The sequence below is a fragment of the Colletotrichum fructicola genome, assembly GCF_000319635.2.
Source record: "Colletotrichum fructicola Nara gc5 chromosome Unknown KSG_Nara_v1_contig02, whole genome shotgun sequence".
Classification (NCBI taxonomy): Eukaryota; Fungi; Ascomycota; class Sordariomycetes; order Glomerellales; family Glomerellaceae; genus Colletotrichum; species Colletotrichum fructicola.
The window spans coordinates 4,615,702-4,637,747 of NW_027094052.1; the positions used below are offsets into that span (position 1 = coordinate 4,615,702).

Here is a 22,046-nt window from a genome sequence, read left to right on the forward strand (position 1 = left end):
CACTGTCTACGGAAAGAGAAGGGATGCATTGGGCGGGTTTTAAAGCAGCAGCAAACATTGCGAACATGACTGAAGCATTGAACTTTGGGTTTCGAGCTGTCAACTCTGTGATCTTGACTAAGCAACAGTGAGATACTGCGGTCTGCACAGCTGACTGACATTTGATATGTAAGGTGAGGCTAGACGAGGCTACGGAAAGTGAGGTGATGTCAGGCAAGATGGACTGCCAAACCGGTAGGTTCCTAGCAGGTGTCCGGGCCAGTCCAAGTCGATTAGTGGGGCGAGGGCGCGCGGGCTGGCGGGATGCTGCAGCTCAAGCTACCTTACCTTACCAGGGGCCGCTGCTAATAGAAAGACGATTAATAGTAATTTTGGGGCTCAAGGATAGCGGGAGTGGGCGTTGGTGGCAGATTGGACATCGCGTTGTGACCGCAGACGGTGCATTTCCCACCGATCTTTGCGTCTGATCGTAACGCTACGATGAGGACCGAGAAGCACGAGGAGCGAATGCGCCGTGGGCATTGTTGAGATGAGAGGGATGTTGTTGTCGATTATTACCTAAGTCGTCAAGGGCCCTCTGCTCTGCGTTGGCACATTTTGGCACAGTCAGCAGCGAAACCACAGAGACTACCTAAGGCGTGCATATAGGCTTGCACTAGAGACCGGGCTTAATGCAGAATTATTTATGCCTGGCCGCGCCATGTGAGGGGCCAAGGACAGCGTGTCTGAGCTTCCTCCACAAGCATTCACAAAAAAAACGGATGCAAGGCAGCCAATCAAATAAGCCCCGCAATCCTCAGTGGGACACCACACGCCTTTAGTGGCCAACGCCTCCTGACACATGCTGTCGCGACAAGGATCCGTCCTGGTCGCGTCCATTGGGAAGGAAAAAAGAGAAGGTACCGTTTTCGCAGTCTCCCACGCTGGAGTCGCTGCAAAACACCCATGAGGTACATGAATCACTGAGGTGCAGCTTTGTGTGCCTTCCATGCCCCTGACTTTTTGGACCGAAGGGTTCTGTAATAAACTAAAGGCAACGTGAAAGTGGGCCGGGGGACAGGTCGACTTTCCGGGGCTCCAGAGGTTTACTGCGACGGTTTAGAGTAGAAAGTCAACACTGCTGCAGGCGGGAAGACGTGGACCTTCCCGGAGACAACTTTTGGCGCAGCATCGACCGAGCCGCGATTAGTTGACCCAACTTACTAACAACCACCCACCACCACCAAAAGAACATCGCGAAGCTCTCTCGACTAGACGATACCCTGAGAATCCACGAGGATTCATAACAACAAGCACGCTCCTTTAGCATCTTGTCTTCGTTTCTCTTCTTTCCTTCTATCTACACCGCGTTTAATACTGCGGCCGGCAACGCTCTCGCCCCTGAGGTTGCCTCTGACTCGACAGACCTAGCTGTCCACCACAACCTCTCGCCCGACCGTCACACCTACGATGATGCCGACCTCGTCTCTGTAAATACCGTCTTCTTCCGTCCGAATACACGTCTGCCGCCATGGAGGTGGCTTCTCCCTCGATCCCTGGCGCGAACGGCGTCGCCTCGCCCACGTCCGACCCCTCGATCGATCCCGCCCGCGTCGTCGACCACATAGCTCTCGCATGCCAGATAGCTCTCGGCGCAAACCAGGAGGACCTCGAGAGTCCCGGCAGCTTGCTTCACAAGCATCGCTACTCCGACACCCTCCAGCGCTGCGCCCGCTTCGCAACCGATACCCCCAACACCTTGTACATTCAGAAGGATATCCTGCCGGCCTCTGCGATACAGAATGGAGAGGACTCAAGTTCGTCGCCCGCTGCCACGAGCTCATCCGTCGTGGCCAATGTTGCTAACCGAGTTCACGCAGAGCCTCCGTCCTACACGTACTCTCTGACCACCGAGATCTCCTCGTCCCCGACAACCGCGTCTGTCCTCGTCCTGCTCAAGCAACGGCCTGGCCCCATCGATCCCGTGCTCCCTCTTACCTCCCAGATTCTCCTCACTAATCTCCCAGGTCCTGCTACTCTGAACGCCACCGCCGGCGAGCAGGGTCCTTCGACCTCGCCTTTCGAGATTCTCCACTCTTACGTTCACAATGCGCTGGCGCCGTATTTCGATGCCAACACCCGGAGCCAAATCACCAATGGCGCCAGGGGAAGGGCTGACGTCGACTCCAAGACTGGAATTCCCGTCACGAAGAAGAGGTGGAACGATCTCGAGCTGAGCTTGTTGCATCTGCAGCAGAATGTCGAGATCCCTGAGGTCTCCCTCATGTTCCACACGATGGTGCAGAACGCGCTGGAGGAGGCCGAATCTCGACACTCTAAGCCAACCCTCGATCTCATCCCGGGCGCCGTCCTCTCCGACAGCACCTTTCTCAACAGTCTCCAGAACAACGTGAACAGCTGGATCAAGTCGATCCAGGTCATTACGAGAATGACCAGGGACCCCGCCGACAGCGCCAAGGATTTCAAGTTCACTGCTAGCCAAGAGGTCAACTTTTGGTTGTCGATGGAGTCCGCTCTGGAGGGAATCGAAGGACAGCTTCGCAGCGAGGGAGTTCTTCTGACGTTGGAGATTCTCAAGCACGCGAAGCGTTTCCAGGCGACTGTCAGTTTCACGGCCGACACGGGTCTGAAGGAAGCTATGGAAAAGGTCCAGAAGTACAACCAGCTCATGAGAGATTTCCCGCTTGATGAGCTGCTTTCTGCCACATCCATGTCCAAGGTGAAGGACGCTATCGTGCAAATCTTTGGCCACCTGAACAGGAAGCTGAGAATCTGCCCTTACCCCATTCGTAGGGCATTGCCTTTGGTGGAGGCCATCTCTGGCGATTTGGACGAGGTTCTCCATCGATTGCTACCGGGGACCGAGCTCGTCAACCTTGATTACTCCGAGTTCAAGGGTATCATGAAGTCTTGCGACGACATCTTTACTACCTGGGATGAGAGCATCAAAGAGTTTACCAACGTCGCCCGTGAAGTTACGCGTCGCAGAAACGAGAAGTTCATCCCCATTAAGGTCAACCCCAAGCATGGCGAGCTTCAAGGACGTCTCAAGTACGTCAGCACTTTCCGTGACAACCATGAGCAACTGCAGCGCACCATTGTCAATGTGCTCGGCCCCAAGGCCACCGTGAGCGGCCTGACCGAAACGACCGGCACTAATGGCGTCGTTGTCGTGGAGGAGATGGGCGACGTGGATGCCGTCGAGGAAGTGAAACAGGCGTGGGAAGCGTTGAAGAACGTCGACCTTCTGGACGTCTCCGCCGAGGGTACGGAGAGATGGGCCAAGGCCGAGAACATGTACAATGAACGGACTTCTCGCGTCGAGAACTCCATCATTGCGCGTCTCCGAGACCGTCTGGCGACTGCGAAAAACGCCAACGAAATGTTTCGCGTCTTCTCCAAGTTCAACGCTCTTTTCGTGCGACCCAAGATTCGTGGTGCCATTGCTGAGTACCAGAACCAGCTCATGGAGCACGTCAAGCAAGCCATTCATGGTCTTCACGAGCGCTTCAAGCAGCAGTATGGCCACTCCGAAGCCCACGCCATGGCTCAATTGCGTGATCTGCCACCTGTTTCTGGAGCTATCATTTGGGCTCGACAGATCGAGCACCAGCTGGACAACTACATGAAGAAGGTCGAAGACGTTCTTGGTGTTGAATGGGCCATCCACGCCGAAGGTCAGAAGCTTCAGAGCGAGAGCAACTTGTTCCGCAAGAAGCTCGACACTCAGACCATTTACAAGGCATGGCTTGACGACGTCCAGCGCCGGCAAATCTCCATCTCCGGCTTTCTCTTCGACATTCGCCGCATGAGAGCGAACGGTGGCAACTATGAGCTTCTTGTCAACTTCGATCCCCAGGTCATCACTCTGTTCAAGGAGACGCGAAACCTAATGTGGCAGAACTATGCTGTGCCTCACTCCATCAACAATGTGTCCAAAGATGCCAAGCGCGTATACCCCTTCGCCGTCAGCCTTATGGAGAGTGTTCGCACCTTCTCGCAAACTATGCGTCAGATTTCCGAGATGGGCGAGGAAGCGGTTCTCGTTTTTGGATACAGGAACGACGTCTACGCCCTGGTGGCCCGGGGTGTTCCCCTCAGATGGGAGTCCTTCGTCAACTCGCATGAGATTTTCTTCTCTACCAAGAATAATGCCAATCTGCCGTCTGTCTCTGAGTTCGGTTTGTCAAAGCCATCAGAAAGCAAGCACAGTCTGTTCATCCGCGAGTTTGCTGCGGCCGTGTCTTTGCTCCAGGCCAAGACTGCCTCTCTGGCCTCGATTCACGTCACCGTGGAGAAGGCTCTTCTTGAACTCAACACCTGCCCCTACGAAGCGGACGCCTTTACCTCGCGCCTGGAGACCATTCAGACAGCTGTTGACCAGCTGAACCTGGAGCAATATGTCAACCTCCCCTACTGGGTTGAGAACATGAACCAGAAGCTCAAGGATGTGCTCCTGGCTCGTCTTCAAGACGCCATTCTTACCTGGATCCAAGCCTTCGAGGACGAGTATCTTGACGACGGCCGCCGGAAGCAAGTCATGGACAATGGCGAGGCGCCACCTCCCCAAGGTCCAACGATCAAGCGCCTGGTTCATGAGTTGTCCATGCGGAACCAGGTGATCTACTTGGATCCTCCGCTGGAGTATGCCCGCTCGAGCTGGTTCGTACAGTTGCACGAATGGCTGGGAATTGTTTGCAACCTGAAGAAGATCAAGGCTACGCGTTACCAGATGACCCTTACCACTACAACACTGGACGAGCCTCGTTTCGATGACCTGCCTGGCGAGTGCACCGATTTGCTCAGCCGCGTCTACGTTTCTGTGGAGAAGAAGATTCAAGAAATCAGCACATATGTCGACAAGTGGCTTCAGTTCCAGTCCCTATGGGATCTTCAATCTGAGCAGGTGTACGAGGCCCTTGGCGACCAGCTCGCTCGATGGCTGCAACTCCTTCAGGAAATTCGCAAGACCCGCCAGACTTTCGACACCCAAGAGGTCAGCAGGCAGTTTGGCCACACGACGATTGACTACGACCAGGTGCAAACCAAGGTCAACGCCAAGTACGATCAGTGGCAGCACGAGATCTTGATGAAGTTCGCCAGCAGGCTCGGCAATCGCATGCGTGAGGTCCACGCTGATATCGAGAAGGCCCGCCGCGACCTCGAGGGCCAGGGTCTTGATGCCTCATCCACGGCTACAGCCGTCCAATTCATCACTGTCGTGCAGGCCTGCAGGCGCAATGTTAAGCTCTGGGCACCCGAGATTGATATGTTCAGGCAAGGACAGTCGACACTTGTGCGACAACGCTACCAGTTCTCCAATGACTGGCTCCACATCGAGCAGATTGATAGTTCTTGGGAATCCTTGACTGAGATCTTGGACAAGAAGTCCAAGATTGTCCAGGACCAGACCGATGCCCTCAGATCCAAGATCATTGCGGAGGACAAGATTGTGAACGACAGGATTGCCGAGATCGCCGTGCAATGGAACGACGAGAAGCCAGTGTCTGGAACCATCCAGCCTGACATTGCGTCTGCCACCCTCACCACTTTCGAGAGCAAGATCTCCAAGTTGCAGACCGACTTCGAGATGGTTGCTAAGGCTAAGGAGGCTCTCGACATCCCTGCCAGCGCCGATACCTCTTTAGGTGCCATCCTGGAGGAGGTCCAGGATTTCCAGTCCGTCTGGTCTAACCTGTCCACTATTTGGGCCAGTCTGAATGAGACGAGAGAGATCTTATGGACGGCTGTCCAGCCCAGAAAGATTCGCTCCAAGATCGACGACCTCATTAAGAGCACCAAGGAGATGCCCAGTCGCATGCGTCAGTACGCTGCCTTCGAACACGTTCAGACCATCCTTCGCGGCCTCCTCAAGGTCAACTCTCTGCTTTCAGATCTCAAGTCTGAAGCTATCCGGGACCGCCATTGGACGAAGATTTACAAGCAAATCAAGCCTGGCAAGCGATACTCGCCCGTTTCTATGACCCTCGGTGATGTCTGGGACCTCAACCTGGTCGCCACAGAGGTTATTGTCAGGGACATCATTACCCAGGCTCAGGGTGAAATGGCGTTGGAGGAGTTCCTGAAGCAAGTTCGCGAGACATGGTCCAACTATGGACTGGAGCTTGTCAACTACCAGAACAAGTGCCGTCTCATCCGTGGCTGGGATGATCTGTTCGCAAAGTGCAGTGAGAACTTGAACTCGCTCCAGGCTATGAAGCACTCTCCCTACTACAAGGAATTCGAGGAGGAGGCAAGCTCCTGGGAAGACAAGCTCAACAGAGTCCACGTCCTCTTTGACGTTTGGATTGACGTTCAAAGACAGTGGGTGTACCTGGAGGGAGTCTTCACTGGCAACGCCGATATCAAGCACCTGTTGCCTGTGGAGTCTTCCAGATTCCAGAACATCAACAGCGAATTCTCTGCCGTTATGAAGAAGGTCTACAAGCAGCCGTACGTCCTCGACGTCCTTCAAATCCCCAACGTCCAGAAGTCTCTTGAGAGACTTGCAGAGTTGCTCAACAAGATCCAGAAGGCTCTTGGTGAGTATCTCGAGAAGGAGCGTGTCTCCTTTCCCAGATTCTACTTCGTTGGTGACGAGGACCTCTTGGAAATGATTGGTAACAGCAATGACACTCTCCGTATTGCTAAGCATTTCAAGAAGATGTTCGCTGGTCTCTCGGGACTGATCATGGACGACGAGACTATCATCTCTGGCTTCACGTCCAAGGAGGGCGAGGCGGTGCGGCTCAAGAAGGAGATCTCTCTGGCCAAAACGCCCAAGATCAACGACTGGCTGGCTCTCCTGGAAAGCGGTATGAAGAACACTCTCGCAGAGCTCCTGGCGGAAGCTGTCGAGCACTACACTCCTATTTTCGAATCTGAGAAGATCGAGATGTCTGCGATGAACGAATTCATGGAGGCTTTCCCCAGTCAAATCGTTGTTTTGGCCACCCAAGCCGTCTGGACCACCGTTGTGGAGAAATCACTCGCAGACGGCGGCAAAACGCTGCAGTCACTCTATGAGCGTGAAGTACAAGTGCTTCGTCTGCTGGCCGACACCGTCCTCGGCGATCTTGAGGTCATCCAGCGCAAGAAGTGTGAGCAGCTTATCACTGAGTGCGTTCACCAGCGTGACGCCATTGAGAAGCTCATCAACCTCAACGCAACGGCGCCGACTCATTACTTCTGGCTGCTCCAGATGCGTTACCACTACTCTCCTGATGGTGACTTCCAGCAGCGTCTGCAGATCAAGATGGCCAACGCCAAGCTCAGCTACGGTTTCGAATATCTTGGAGTTCCCGATCGCCTGGTCAGAACACCCCTCACCGACCGCTGCTTCCTCACCCTCACCCAAGCTCTCTGCCAACGTCTCGGTGGATCTCCCTACGGACCTGCCGGTACCGGTAAAACGGAATCAGTCAAGGCTCTCGGTCTTCAACTGGGTCGCTTCACATTGGTCTTCTGCTGTGACGACACCTTTGATTTCCAGGCCATGGGTCGTATTTTCCTCGGTATTTGCCAAGTCGGTGCCTGGGGTTGTTTCGACGAGTTTAACCGTCTTGAGGAGAGAATCTTGTCCGCTGTTTCGCAGCAGATCCAGAACATTCAGCTTGGTCTGAAGCAGGGCGCCGAAGACGACAAGGCTCAGATCGAGCTGGTCGGACGTCAGCTCCACGTCAACGCCAACACTGGTATCTTCATCACCATGAACCCTGGCTACGCCGGTCGTTCCAACCTCCCCGACAACTTGAAGAAGCTCTTCCGCAGCGTCGCCATGTCCAAGCCCGACAAAGAACTCATTTCCGAAGTCATGCTGTACTCTCAGGGTTTCAACCAGGCTAAGCAGCTGTCCAAGCAGACTGTGCCGTTCTTCGACCAGTGCTCTGCTAGACTGTCGAAGCAGGCTCATTACGATTTCGGTCTCCGTGCCTTGAAGAGTGTTCTCGTTAGCTCTGGTGGCTTGAAGCGTGCGCGACTGGCAGCTAGTGACGGCAGCATCGGCGCTGAAGAGGTTGTTGAACCAGAGATCATCGTACAGAGTATTCGGGAAACCATTGCTCCAAAGTTGATCAAGAGTGATGTCGAGATCCTCACCGAGGTTGAGGAGACTTGTTTCCCTGGCGTCAAGTATGTTCCCGCCAACTTGGAGAAACTGGAGGAGGCCATCCGAACTCTCGCTGCCGAGAGACAGCTGGTTGTCAACGATACCTGGATGACCAAGGTCCTTCAACTCTACCAGATCCAGAAGATCCACCACGGTGTAATGATGGTGGGCAACTCTGGTACGGGTAAATCTGCTGCCTGGACTCTTCTGCTCGACGCGCTCCAGAAGGTCGAGGGTGTTGAGGGCGTGCAGCATGTCATTGATTCCAAGGTCATGTCCAAGGAGGCTCTGTACGGTAACCTCGACTCTACCACGCGCGAGTGGACAGACGGTCTCTTCACCAGTATCCTCCGAAAGATCGTCGACAACCTCAGAGGCGAGGACTCCAAGCGTCACTGGATTGTCTTTGACGGTGACGTCGACCCCGAGTGGGTTGAGAACTTGAACAGTGTTCTGGACGACAACAAGCTTCTCACGCTTCCCAATGGTGAACGTCTCAACCTGCCTGCCAACGTCCGCATCATGTTCGAGGTCGAGACTCTCAAGTACGCCACTCTTGCCACTGTCTCTCGTTGCGGTATGGTTTGGTTCAGCGAGGATACCGTGTCGCCCGTCATGATGCTCGACCATTACCTCGAGACATTGCGCTCCAAGCCTTTCGAGGACCTCGACGAAGACAGTGTCGGCGCCGGGCAAAGCCCCGCAAAGGCTCTGGCTGTCCAAGAACAGGTTGCCGATCTACTCAAGGCTTACCTCGGCGGGGAGGACTTCCTCGTCCAGGCGCTCAAGGAAGCCGAGAGTTTCAACCACATTATGGACTTCACTGTTGCTCGTGTTCTGAACACGCTGTTCTCTCTGTTGAACAAGGCTGTTCGTGACATGATTGAGTACAACGCGCAACACTCCGACTTCCCCTTGGACCCCGAGCAGGTCGAGGCCTTCATCGCCAAGAAGCTTCTTCTTGCCCTCGTCTGGGCTCTGACTGGTGACTGCCCTCTTAACGACAGGAAGTCATTTGGAGATGTTGTCGGTGGTCTCGCCAACTTCGGCAACCCTCCTCTGGATGGCTCCAGCTCGCTCATCGACTTCGACGTCGCCCTGCCTCAAGCGGAATGGTCCCCTTGGCAGAACCAAGTGCCGACTATTGAGGTCAACACCCACTCCATCACCCAGACTGACGTCGTCATTCCCACGCTCGACACAGTTCGTCACGAGGATGTCCTCTACTCTTGGCTGGCTGAGCACAAGCCGTTACTGCTTTGCGGTCCTCCCGGTTCGGGTAAGACTATGACGCTGTTCAGCGCTCTTCGCAAGCTTCCCAACATGGAGGTTGTCGGCCTCAACTTCTCCAGCGCCACCACCCCCGATCTCTTGATCAAGACCTTCGAGCAATACTGCGAGTACAAGAAGACCTTGAACGGAGTTATGCTCTCGCCCACTCAAATTGGCAGATGGCTCGTCATCTTCTGCGATGAAATCAACTTGCCCGCTCCCGACAAGTACGGAACTCAGAGGGCCATCTCCTTCCTCCGCCAGCTCGTTGAGCACAACGGCTTTTGGAGGACATCGGACAAGTCCTGGGTCACGCTTGACCGCATCCAGTTCGTCGGTGCCTGTAACCCTCCCACCGACGCCGGTCGTACTCCCCTTGGCGCCAGATTCCTCCGCCACGCCCCTCTTATCATGGTCGACTATCCCGGAGAGCTTTCACTGCTTCAAATCTACGGCACTTTCAATTCTGCCGTCCTCAAGATCATCCCGGCGCTTCGCGGCTACTCTGAGCCACTCACGCAAGCCATGGTCAAATTCTACCTGGAATCTCAGAAACGCTTTACACCAAAGATCCAACCTCACTACGTGTACAGTCCTCGTGAGTTGACAAGATGGGTCAGAGGTATTTACGAGGCAATTCGGCCTTTGGAGACACTGTCCATCGAAGGTCTCGTCCGCATCTGGGCACACGAGGCTCTTCGCCTGTTCCAGGATCGTCTCGTTGCCGAGGACGAGCGCCAGTGGACCGACGACGCTGTGCGACGTATCGCTCTTGATCTGTTCCCTACCGTTGACGACCAGAAGGCTCTTGGTGGGCCCATCCTCTTCTCCAACTGGCTCTCGAAGAACTACGTCCCTGTTGACCGAGAGCAACTTCGTGACTTTGTCAAGGCCAGACTCAAGACTTTCTGCGAAGAAGAGGTTGACGTGCCTCTTATCCTGTTCAACGACGTCTTGGAGCACGTCCTCCGCATCGATCGTGTCTTCAGACAGCCCCAGGGTCATCTTATCCTCATCGGTGTCAGTGGAAGTGGAAAGACTACTCTTTCTCGTTTCGTGGCTTGGATGAATGGTCTGAAGGTCTTCCAGATCAAGGTGCATGGCAAGTACTCTGGTGAGGACTTCGACGACGACCTCCGTGATGTTCTCCGACGTTGCGGTTGCAAAGGCGAAAAGATTTGCTTCATCATGGACGAAGCCAACGTTCTTGACTCCGGTTTCCTTGAGAGAATGAACACCTTGCTTGCCAACGCCGAGGTTCCTGGTCTCTTTGAGGGCGACGAGTTCGCTGCCCTAATGACAGCTTGCAAGGAGGGCGCTCAGCGACAGAACCTGCACCTTGACTCGCCCGAAGAACTCTACAAGTGGTTCACTCAACAGATTGTCAAGAACTTGCACGTTGTGTTCACCATGAACCCGCCAGAGGGTGGCCTCGGCTCCAAGGCTGCAACCAGTCCTGCCTTGTTCAACCGTTGTGTGCTCAACTGGTTCGGCGACTGGTCAGACCAGGCCCTCTTCCAGGTCGGCCATGAGCTCACCACCTCCATGGATCTGGACCGTCCCAACTTCCAGGCGCCGGACACCATTCCGGTGGCCTACCGCGCCCTTCAGCTGCCTCCTACGCACCGCGAGACCATTGTCAACTCCATGGTCTACATCCATTACTCCCTCCAACGCTTCAACGCCAAGCTGCTCAAGCAGCAAGGCAAGGTCACTTTCCTCACGCCCAGACATTTCCTAGACTTCGTCGCCCAGTACGTCAAGCTGTACAATGAGAAGCGTGAGGACTTGGAAGAGCAGCAGCGCCATCTCAACGTCGGTCTCGAGAAGCTCAGAGACACTGTCGACAAGGTTCGCGACCTCAGGGTCAGCCTTGCCGAGAAGAAGACTCAACTCGAGAAGAAGGACGCTGAGGCGAACGAGAAGCTGCAGCGCATGGTTGCCGATCAGAGAGAGGCCGAGCAGAGGAAGAACACTTCCTTGGAGATTCAGGTCGCTTTGGAGAAGCAAGAGGCCGAGGTTGCAACGCGCAAGAAGGTCGTCTTGGACGATCTCGCAAGAGCCGAACCCGCTGTCGAGGAGGCAAGAGCTAGTGTTAGCAACATCAAGCGTCAGCACCTTACCGAAGTTCGATCCATGGGCAACCCTCCTCAGGGTGTCAGACTCGCACTGGAGTCTGTCTGTGCCCTGCTTGGTCACAAGGTCAACGACTGGAAAATGATTCAGGGTGTTATCCGTCGCGACGATTTCATTGCCAGCATCGTCAACTTTGACAACGAGAAGAACATGACGAAGCCTCTTCGTCTCAAGATGCGCAAGGATTTCTTGTCCAACCCCGAGTTCACTTTCGACAAAGTCAACCGTGCCTCCAAGGCCTGCGGTCCCCTCGTGCAGTGGGTTGAAGCACAGGTTTCGTACTCCGACATTTTGGACCGTGTCGGCCCTCTCAGAGAAGAGGTCGATCAGCTTGAGGAGCAGGCTCTGCAAACCAAGGCAGAGGCCAAGGCTGTTGAGAACACCATCAACACCCTCGAGTCCAGTATCGCCCAGTATAAGACGGAGTACGCCGCACTCATTAGCGAGACGCAGGCCATCAAGTCGGAGATGTCCAAGGTTCAGTTCAAGGTCGACAGAAGTGTCAAGTTGCTCGACAGTCTGTCTTCGGAAAGAGTTCGTTGGGAGGAGGGAAGCAAGTCTTTCGAGACTCAAATCAGCACCCTCGTTGGCGATGTCCTTGTTGCCGCCGCCTTCTTGGCTTACAGCGGTCTCTACGACCAGACTTTCCGCAAGTCGATGATGGATGACTGGCTTCACCAGCTTCAACTCTCAGGCGTTCAGTTCAAGCCGCACAATCCGGTCACTGAGTACCTATCGACCGCTGATGAGCGCTTGACCTGGCAGGAGAACAGCTTGCCTGTGGACGATTTGTGTACGGAGAATGCCATCATTCTCAAGAGGTTCAACCGTTACCCTCTCATCATCGATCCTTCTGGCCGAGTCACCGAGTTCCTGCAGAAGGAGAGCAAGGACCGCCGCCTCACTGTCACCAGTTTCCTGGATGATTCCTTCACCAAGCAACTGGAGAGTTCGCTGCGTTTCGGCAACCCAATTCTCATTCAAGATGCTGAATACCTGGATCCCATCCTCAACCAGGTCTTGAACAAGGAGTACCAAAAGACTGGCGGGCGTGTTCTTATCCAGCTTGGCAAGCAGCAAATCGATTTCTCGCCTTCGTTCAAGATCTACCTGTCGACTCGCGACCCCTCCGCCACCTTCCCTCCCGACATTTGCTCTCGTACCACCTTCGTCAACTTTACCGTCACGCAGAGCTCTCTCCAGACCCAGTCACTTAACGATGTGCTCAAGTCGGAGAGACCTGATGTCGATGAGCGCCGATCTAACCTCATCAAGCTGCAGGGTGAGTTCAAGATTCATCTCAGGCAGTTGGAGAAGCGTCTTCTGCAAGCCCTCAACGAGTCTCGCGGCAACATTCTCGACGACGACAACGTCATTGAGACCTTGGAGACTCTGAAGACAGAAGCAGCAGAGATTTCTGACAAGATGAGCAATACCGAGGGTGTCATGGCCGAGGTTGAGGAAATCACTCAGCAGTACGGCATCATTGCCAGGTCCTGCAGTACTGTGTTCGCCGTGCTGGAGCAGCTGCACTACCTCAACCACTTTTACCAGTTCTCGCTCCAGTACTTCCTCGACATTTTCCACTCCGTTCTTCATGGTAACAAGAACCTCGCCAACGAGACCAACCACAACATTCGGCGAGACATCATCGTCAAGGATCTTTTCGTCACCACGTTCAAGCGGACTGCGCTCGGCCTACTTCAGAAGGACCGAATCACGCTGGCCATGCTGCTTGCCCAGGCGTCGCCTTACAAGATGGACAAGACCTTAATTGACGTCATCCTTGATGATCGCGTGGAGGGCAAGGATCTCTCAACCGACAAGGAGGCGAGAGAGGAAGCTTGTGCCCGAGCTGGCCGCATGAGCGTGCTCAAGGATAAGCTAGAGCACATTACAAACGAGCAGTGGGAGAAGTTCTTTTCTGAGGAACTGGCCGAGAACTTCGTACCCAAGATCTGGGACGACAATGTCGAGCCTTTCGATCAGGCCTTGCAGTCTCTGCTTCTTGTCAAGCTCTTCCGCCTCGACAGGTTCGTGCCTGCTGCAGAGCGCTTTGCCGCCCTTGTCTTTGGTGCCGATATCTTCGATATTGTCGAAGATCTCAAGGAAACTGTCACCCAGGTGCCTGCAACCCGACCTATTTCTTTGGTCTCCAGCCCTGGTTTCGACGCCAGTTACAAGGTCGACAACCTCGTTGAGAGGATGCGAGTCAAGTGCACCAACATTGCCATGGGTTCCAACGAAGGTCTGGCAACCGCCGACAAGGCCGTCAACAATGCCGCACAGCTCGGCAACTGGGTCTTGGTCAAGAACGTCCATCTTGCACCTACTTGGCTGCAGAGTCTCGAGAAGCGCATGGAATCACTCAACCCTCACTCCGACTTCCGTCTCTTCCTTTCCATGGAGTCGAGTCCCAAGATTCCCGTCAATCTGCTTCGCGCGTCGAGAGTTCTCATGTACGAGCAACCTGCTGGTGTCCGTGCCAACATGAAGGACTCCATGTCCTCTCTCTCAACCAGGTCTGCCAAGGCCCCCGTCGAACGCACCAGGCTCTACCTGCTGCTCGCCTTCTTGCACGCAGTTGTTCAGGAGCGTCTTCGTTACGCACCTAATTTGGGTTGGAAGGGTTTCTGGGAGTTCAATGACAGTGACGTAAGTTTTGTTGAACACTGAATTTTCTAGGATAATGCTAACATGCCTCAGTACGAATGCTCCGCATTCATCATTGACACCTGGATCGAGAACGCTGCTGGCAACCGCACAAACATTGCCCCTCAGAGCATTCCCTGGGAGATGATCCGGTACCTCGTCACGGAAACCTACGGTGGCAAGATTGACAATGAGGGCGACTTCAAGCAATTGAACCAGCTCGTCCACTCGTTCCTGACGCCGTCCGCCTACGATGTTGGACATAAGCTTGTCGAAAGTGCAGAGGGCCAGGAAACCAGTCTTGAGGTTCCATCGGGCACGTCTCTGCCGGACTTTATGGCGTGGATCCACAAGTTGCCTGAGCGCGAGCCACCTACGTATCTCGGCCTGCCAGCCAATGCCGAGAAGCTGCTCCTGGTCGGTCTCGGAAAGAGTCTCATTGGCAACTTGAGGAAGGTGACGGAGTTGTTGGAGGAGGGTGAGCAGTTGATGGTTGAAGCTTAGTAAGCTTCAGCAGATCGTCGAGTATGGACATGGTCTGGCCCCGCCTGAGACAGGGCCGTATTTCCTTTTGTAAAGACTCTAGAGCGCGCAGCGCCGTCCTTTACTTGTTTAATCGTCTAGACTGTCGGGGGACATTATCAAACTACTACCACTACATCATTATTGGCGTATCACCGGAATGCGGCTAAAGGTTGAATCGGGGGCACAGGATGGGTTGCGTCGTCCGTTTGTCGCACTGATACCCCAAAACTCAGATTGATTCCCCCTGTTTGCGGTCGCTTTTATCGCGCGGATTTAGAGGTGTTTACAAGATAGAATGATCGCAATTTATATTCTTTGTGCAACGTTGTGTCCTAGCTTCTGTGAAGTCACATTGGTCATTAGATCTCTTCTTGCGCATGACGGTTCAGTTGGTGATTCTTTGCGGTTTCGGAGAATGACACCTGATGTTGGTGTCCAAAGTAAAGCCTCAAGGGATTTGAGGTTCGTTGCCATGGGGATTTAGAAGTTAGAAGCTGGCTCGTTCATCCACTTGACGCCGAGAACTCGACTTTTAGCAGTAGAAGGTGGTAGTAGTCTTGGTAAAGTTCTGTCTTAGAGGATACGGAGAAAAACACACTTTGACGCCGTTACCCTCATGTTGGTTTTACGTCCGTGCTTGAGGGAACATTGCCATATCAAACTCCAGAACTACGCTTTAGGCCAGGACGTACGAGGGAGTTGCGAAACTGTCCGTGTCTCGTTCGCTATGTGTTACAACGAAAAGAGGCTTTGAGACTTAGTTTCCATTGGTTGAGCGTCTCGCTTTCCGACGCTGTCCGAAGGTAGGCACCATCATCAGGCTTTACACGGCGGAGTTACACGGATCGTCCGGTGCCCGCGGAGACGACAATAGTGGGAAAGGGAATACAGGGCGTAGGGCTGAGCAGTAAAGAATAAGGGATGAAAAGCGAAACCGAGTTCTCTCTAAACGGCCTATCAACTTTGTTTGTGCTACTAGGGTGGGGGCTGAAAGGGGGTGCTGGAAAGAAGAAGTCGTAATGTTGAGAGGGGATCGTCAAATTATCATCGAGCAGACATCCACACCCGTTGGGCCAAGCTTGCTCCGCCACTCTGATCGTTGAAACATGCATACATGGGTTTTAAATGTCGTGCCTCGGCTTATCATATTTAGAGACGATCCTCGATAGTAATCACTCGCCGCCCTTTTCTGCAGACGTTGCCTTTACAGTGACCATCAGAGGCTCCCCGTTGCCCCTAGCCGAGCGAACTAGTGCTTGAAACTCTCCGTCATTGACAAGGTCTTTCATCTTAATCTCCCTCGTCCTTCCTAAACTCTCCAATTCATCCAACCGGTCCAAAGTTGCTTGAAGGTGCTCCTCAAAGCCCTCTTGCGCGCAGATCTCACGGAATGCATTTTGCATGGGCACCGAGTCGGCCCGGACGATTGAGTTGGAGTCAATGGAGAAGATGTTGACATGATCGTGCCGCTGAATCAGGTCCGGCCTGGTCATGATCTGTCTCACCTCATGGAGGGGTATCTCTGGCAGCCGGCCGTCGGTGATGCCCTCCCGGACCATGTTCTTCTCCTTCTCGACAAGAGCTTTGGCCAGCACCATCGCAGCGGCCGAAAAGTCCTGCTGGTCCTCGGCGTTGTCGTCAATGTCACCGCCCAGGATCCAGCACTGCCCGAGGAGCCAGCGCTTTTCCCGCTCGCAGATTAGGTCGCAGGCGTGGAGCATGTCTTCGGACCGGGCCACGTGGTCGAGGAAACCGACACGCCCGCCGATTTTGTTGTAGACATGGTCTAGGATGTTCTGCGGCACAGCCTCCTTGAAGACCTTTGCTCGGAAGTCTTTGAGGGAGGCCAGGGCGGGTCCGCGGGGGATGTCGTGGATGTCTGCTACGCTCAAGCGCGTTGCTTGCCACCTGAGGCGCTCTGTAATGCTGTGATCATCGCTCGTAAGTACCACTGTCACGAGGCGGCTGGCGGCCCAGAGCTCAGCTCGCTGCTGGATAAGCTCGAGCAAATTGCGGCCGTGGTCGTCTTCCCGCAACAAATGAACGCGGTTGATGACGAGGATGAGAGGCTTGCCGGTACGCGCTCGCCGGGTCAAAGCGACTTTTTCCATTTTGTTGAACGCTCTTTCAATATCAAGAGTGGCTGTTGAGTCACGGGGGCCCTTGAAGTTGAACAGGCTTCCGACGTAGTCCTCGTGGAATTCATAGTCGAGGGCTTTGCCGAGGCGGAGACGGAAGATTTCTGGATCACCGTGGGCTTCGAGCATGGCGATCCCGTCGCCGTGAACTCGCCTCATTGCTTTTAGTATCATGGATGTTTTTCCAGAGCCCCTTTCCCCGGTGATGAGGTGGTACCGCCCCTGGAGACTGCCATCTAAGATTGCATCGACGAGAGGCTGTTCGGTTCTCGGAATCCATTCGTGGTGGCCCAGTTCATTTTCGTGTAAAGCTGCTTCCAATTGGATTTTGGAAGGGACTGCATGTCGCGCAAGCGCGATGAGCTCAGGAGTAGAGAATCCTGCACTAAATGCGTTCTCCATCTTTTGTAGCACGAGATACTTGTAGTAGGTATGGTAGGAATATCCTGCCAAACCAAGCACAGCGATTGAGCCAAACGCAGTCGCACTTCCTTCGACAACCTTGAAGAAAGTTTCTTTCCAGCCTGAATTGGCAGATTCATCGCGGTTACCCTCCTTTCGGGAATTGTGCTGGGATGAAGATGAATCCGCGCCTGGGTGTTCCTGTTTCACGACAATGACACGAGGAGGGGGCTGGCCGTTGGGCATGCGAGCCTGCAATCTCGCAATAAGTTGAAGCCAGCTTGCAAAAGGGGATCGATCCCGGATCTTACCCTCCAATGCCTCGGGAGAGGGTAGCGTCTAGCCATGGGCGTGCGATGGCTCTCTTAGTCTTGCTGCGGGCGTCTCGCAGTTTGCGTTGTTTTCGTCGGTGTAAGTGGTGAGGTGGTGGTGGTGGTTGGTTCCCAAAGCTTTGCGATCCACCAGGGCAGTGCAACGGGCTGGCTTTAAGGACTGTACGTGCCTGTCGCGTTTGCAGCAAGGGTCCGCTTCGAAGCAAGCGAGTGGCAGTACGGCGCACTATTGGGGTCGGGAGACTGATGGCCAATGTCTGTACACAACGTAGCGATTGGGTGTGGAGAGGTGTGCGGTGAATGTAGCAAATGCGATACACTGATTAAGGTGTCCATCCCAGCAGTAGCAGGGGTAAACGGAAACGAAGTCTTGTTGTGGTGCATATGTACCCTTTTCTTTATTCGGCGGCTACCCACTTGCTGATTATTATCTTGGCTTTTTACATTTCTATGTACATCACGGCACACTCCGCCGTCTGGTCTTGGCAAGCCATTCCACACACGACTGCTTGGCAAGTCCGACCAGAGAGCCTCTTTCCTAGGCTATCTCCTGCCTCATATTATAGCTAAGAGACATTTGTTGATATGTAACGCACGTCAGTTGCTCAACCGGAGAGATATCTCCAAGAGCCATCAGTCCGTCTTTTACAGCCTCAAACGCTCCTTTGTTGCCAATTGTCCAAAATCCAACCATCTGCAAACTTTTGTCTCTATCCCATCCTGATACAATGACGGCTATGGAGGACGAAATTACCTCATTGCCCCCTATCGGCTCGATGCCTGATGGTCGAAAGACCACCATCGCGGCATCGGCGGCCATCGAGAACCTCGACGACGAGGATAATGCTCCTGGAAGCAAGTTCGCCTTCTCCCCATCGCAACTCCACCGGTTGATCGAGAACCGCAATCCGAAATCTCCACTCGCCTTTGGGGGCTTGCAGGGTCTTGCATTGGGCTTGCGAACCGATGTCAACGCAGGCCTTGGAGTCGACGAAGATATCCTCGATGAACACTCCATCAGCGCAGAAACGATTGCAAATTCCAAGAGCGCCGGTGCACAAACGAAGGCAGACCAAAAGGGAACAGAAGCCCCAGGGCAAACTCCTGGCAACTTCACCGATCGCCGTGCAACATACGGCGAGAATCGTGTACCCAGGAGAAAGCCCAAGACATTTCTGCAACTTCTTTGGATGGCCTTCAACGACAAGCTCATGTTCCTTCTTACCGCCTCTGCAGTCGTCTCTCTAGCCCTCGGCATTTACCAATCCGTCGGAAGCGACGAACAAGGAGCAAGGATTGAATGGGTTGAGGGGGTGAGTATCTTGGTTGCTGTCGTGGTCATTGTGGTTGCGACTGCCGTCAACGACTATCAGAAGAACTACAAGTTTCAGAAGTTGAACCAGAAGAAGGAAGAACGCATGGTTACCGTTGTTCGGTCTGGCAAACATCAGTCTATCTCCATCTTTGACGTACTCGTCGGCGATGTATTGCACATCGAGGCCGGCGACGTTGTTCCTGCTGACGGCATTTTGATTCAAGGATTTGACATCCAATGCGACGAGTCCGCTTTGACTGGCGAGTCAGATTTGCTGGTCAAGACTCCAGCCTCCGCATCAATCGAGAACGACAACGATCCTTTCATCCTCGGCGGGACAAAAGCAACCACTGGAGTCGGAACATATCTCGTATTGGCTGTTGGTGCCGACTCGTCGTACGCCAGAATCATGATGTCGCTCCACGACGACGTTGAAGAGACTCCTCTGCAACAGAAGCTTGGAGTGTTGGCTAAGTACATCATCAGATTCGGTTTGATGGCGGGTGGTATTTTCTTTGCAATCATGTTCATCCGGTTCCTCGTCGATCTGAAACACATCCAAGGTGGGCCCAAAGAGAAGGGGCATGCCTTTTTGGACGTTCTGATTTTGTCCATCACGATTATCGTCATTGCCGTACCCGAGGGTCTCCCACTGACTGTCACCCTGGCTTTGGCTTTTGCTACAACAAGAATGCTCAAGGACAACAACCTCGTACGGCTCCTTCGATCTTGCGAAATCATGGGCAACGCCACAACGGTCTGTTCCGACAAGACGGGTACCCTTACCCAGAATAAGATGAGCGTCGTTGCAGGTATTCTCGGACCGGCAGCATTGTTTCGAGACGTTGGTTTTCCATACGGGCACGACCACGACACCCCTTTAACCAACGAATTCATCGCATCCCTGCCAAACACTATCCGGGAACTGATTAAGACGAGCTTTTCCCTCAACTCGACCGCAATCGAAACGACTGACTGCAACAATTTCGTTGGTTCGAGCACCGAAACTGCACTTCTCAAGTTTTCTGTTGAGCATCTCGGCATGGGAAGTGTCAGTGAAGAGAGGACCAACGGAAACATTGTGCAGGTTATTCCCTTCGATGCCTCAAAGAAGTGGATGGCTGTTGTTATAAGGCTGGGCGATGGTCGCTACCGAATGCTGGTCAAGGGTGCTGCAGAAGTCATTCTGGACAGTTGTTTGTTGTTTGATATTTAACGCCGTGGCGGCAAGGGCGCAGCCGCCCTTGCGGCAGACCTCCCGAAGGGTATGTGGCGTGGAGGGCCGCAGGCTCTAGCTATATACTCTGTAGTACACGTCTCTTCCTAGCGTCCTCCAGATCCTGCCCGAGGGCCAATATGTGTTCTATCCATCCCTAGTTCCCACTGGTGCCCTAGTTCCGTTATAGCAATCTGCTGTCCTGGTGACTATAGGTAGTCTGTTGTTTTTGAGAGGATAGGTTAAGTCCTATCTCTTAGTAACGCGGGCAGATCTTCTGGAAGAAGTCTGTCACGTCAAGGAAGGCCTGGAAGCCTTCAGAGTCGATAAGTAGACCCTTAAAGTAGCGCTCTAGGGAGCCTATAGGTCCTAGAGGCTCCCTTCGGCTATAAGGGTAGAGGATAGGCCACCGTTGCCTCCTCACTAGGGTCTTACGGCAGTAGACCAGGTGGTCTGCCTCTTTAGCCTCCCCACAGGAGCAGGTGAGCAATGCCTCTGTGTGATTAAAGCGTTGATGATACTGTTCAAAGTCTCCGTGGCCTGATCGTGCTGCCAGGAGATAGTGAAGGGTAGCTCTTGGTAGAGCTAGTTCAGGAGGGCAGCCAAGGGTGGCCTTAAGCCCCAGCTGGGTATAACGGGGGGGTGCTTCTTGCTTCCACCATTTCCTATGCTGGTGTTGTTTGCGTTCTTTGGCCAGTCGCTTAATCCCTGATAGGGTAGCTAGGAGGCCTCTTGGGGCTGGCAGTGTTGTGCCCTCCTTAGCTAGGCTGTCAGCCTCTTCGTTTCCTTTTATCCCTTGGTGCCCTGGGCACCAATGGGTCTGTATGTTCTGTATCCTTGCTATCTCCTGGATCTCCAGGAAGGCCGCTTGTGAGGAGTCTGGAGCTATGCCTCGGATCCCCTGAATGACGCTGGTGTTATCAATGCAGATATGTATAGGCTGGCCTTGGGAAGTAAGGAGGGCCCTTTGGAGCCCTGCCCTCGCCCCCTCTGCCTCGCCGTCAAACACTTCTGCAATGTTAAGGCGGCCGCACCCTTGGGCTATCCGTTTGTTGCTGCGGTAGATAACGAAGCCGAAACCTGTAGCCCCATTAGGGGCTTTAGAGCCGTCTGAGTAGATAATTGTATGGTTGTCTGGCACAGTCTTAATCCAGTCCTGAAACGCTTTAGCTGCTTTCTCTTTATCCTGGCCAGCTGTAGGGTCTTGTGATCCTGAGAGGTGCTGTGGCTGTAGGAGCAACGGCCTTGGGCACTTAGGTAGGAGGGCTGCTGTTCTTTGAAGCCTTGTTTGCCGCCGCCCTAGCTGGGAAAGCCTTGGGACTAGGGGGTGCTGTTGGTCAACCTTCTGTAGGCGTGTAGCGAAGCGTAGGCGTACTGCTTCGAGAGCTACTTTTGCGGTAGGCAGGCCAGAGTCTCGGAGGAGGCTGCTGGTTGGCGTGGTCCTCCAGACAGGTAGGATAGCCCTTGCTGCTACTGTTATAACCTTCTCTACCCTCTTAACCAGGCCCTTTTGCCTTGTGCTAACTGTAGCTATCTGGTTATCAGCGCTACTGCTAGTAGTAGTAGTGCTGCTGTTCCTAGCTGGTCTCTTTAACCCTGCATACCAGGTCTCAGCTCCATATAGGGCTATTGGGAGGACACAGGCAATGACAGCTTGGCGAGCAGCAGCGGCAGGGAGCCCCCCTTTGGTGTTGGATAAGTGCCGCAGGAACTGGGCCACTTTCTTTGCTGCTGCCACCTTTATATCGACGTGGTGCCGGAAGGTGAGTTTCTTATCAAACCAGACCCCTAGCCATCGTATAGGTCTAGTTGAGGCCTTTATAGTCAGGTCCTTTGCCTGTATATCTAGTAAGTCCTTCCTCTGCTTATGTTTCCTACTAAAATGGACCGCCTCGCACTTAGCAGGGTCAAATGCTACCTTATTATCTGTACCCCAGTTGAGGATCTGAGT

The 22,046-nt window shown here is 53.9% G+C and overlaps 3 protein-coding genes across 3 annotated transcripts; 2 read left to right on the top strand and 1 right to left on the bottom strand.

Moving 5' to 3' along the window:
* Positions 1–1,510: 1,510 nt before the first annotated feature.
* CGGC5_v004032 (Dynein heavy chain) lies at positions 1,511–14,671 on the top strand (the record flags this gene model as incomplete). The annotated part of the gene is made up of 3 exons (XM_032033159.1): positions 1,511–1,796; positions 1,860–14,170; positions 14,222–14,671. 3 exons carry the CDS (start codon positions 1,511–1,513, stop codon positions 14,669–14,671), a joined length of 13,047 nt encoding a protein of 4,348 aa, XP_031887502.1.
* A 1,193-nt stretch (positions 14,672–15,864) lies between these two features.
* Positions 15,865–17,579, bottom strand: CGGC5_v004033 (uncharacterized protein; the record flags this gene model as incomplete). The annotated part of the gene is made up of 2 exons (XM_032033158.1): positions 15,865–17,484; positions 17,544–17,579. 2 exons carry the CDS (start codon positions 17,577–17,579, stop codon positions 15,865–15,867), a joined length of 1,656 nt encoding a protein of 551 aa, XP_031887501.1.
* Positions 17,580–18,292: 713 nt separating this feature from the next.
* On the top strand, positions 18,293–20,095 carry CGGC5_v004034 (Calcium-transporting ATPase 2; the record flags this gene model as incomplete). Its single annotated transcript, XM_032033157.1, has 1 exon — positions 18,293–20,095. The coding sequence occupies one exon, from the start codon at positions 18,293–18,295 to the stop codon at positions 20,093–20,095; it is 1,803 nt and encodes a 600-aa protein (XP_031887510.1).
* Between the last annotated feature and the right edge of the window lie 1,951 nt (positions 20,096–22,046).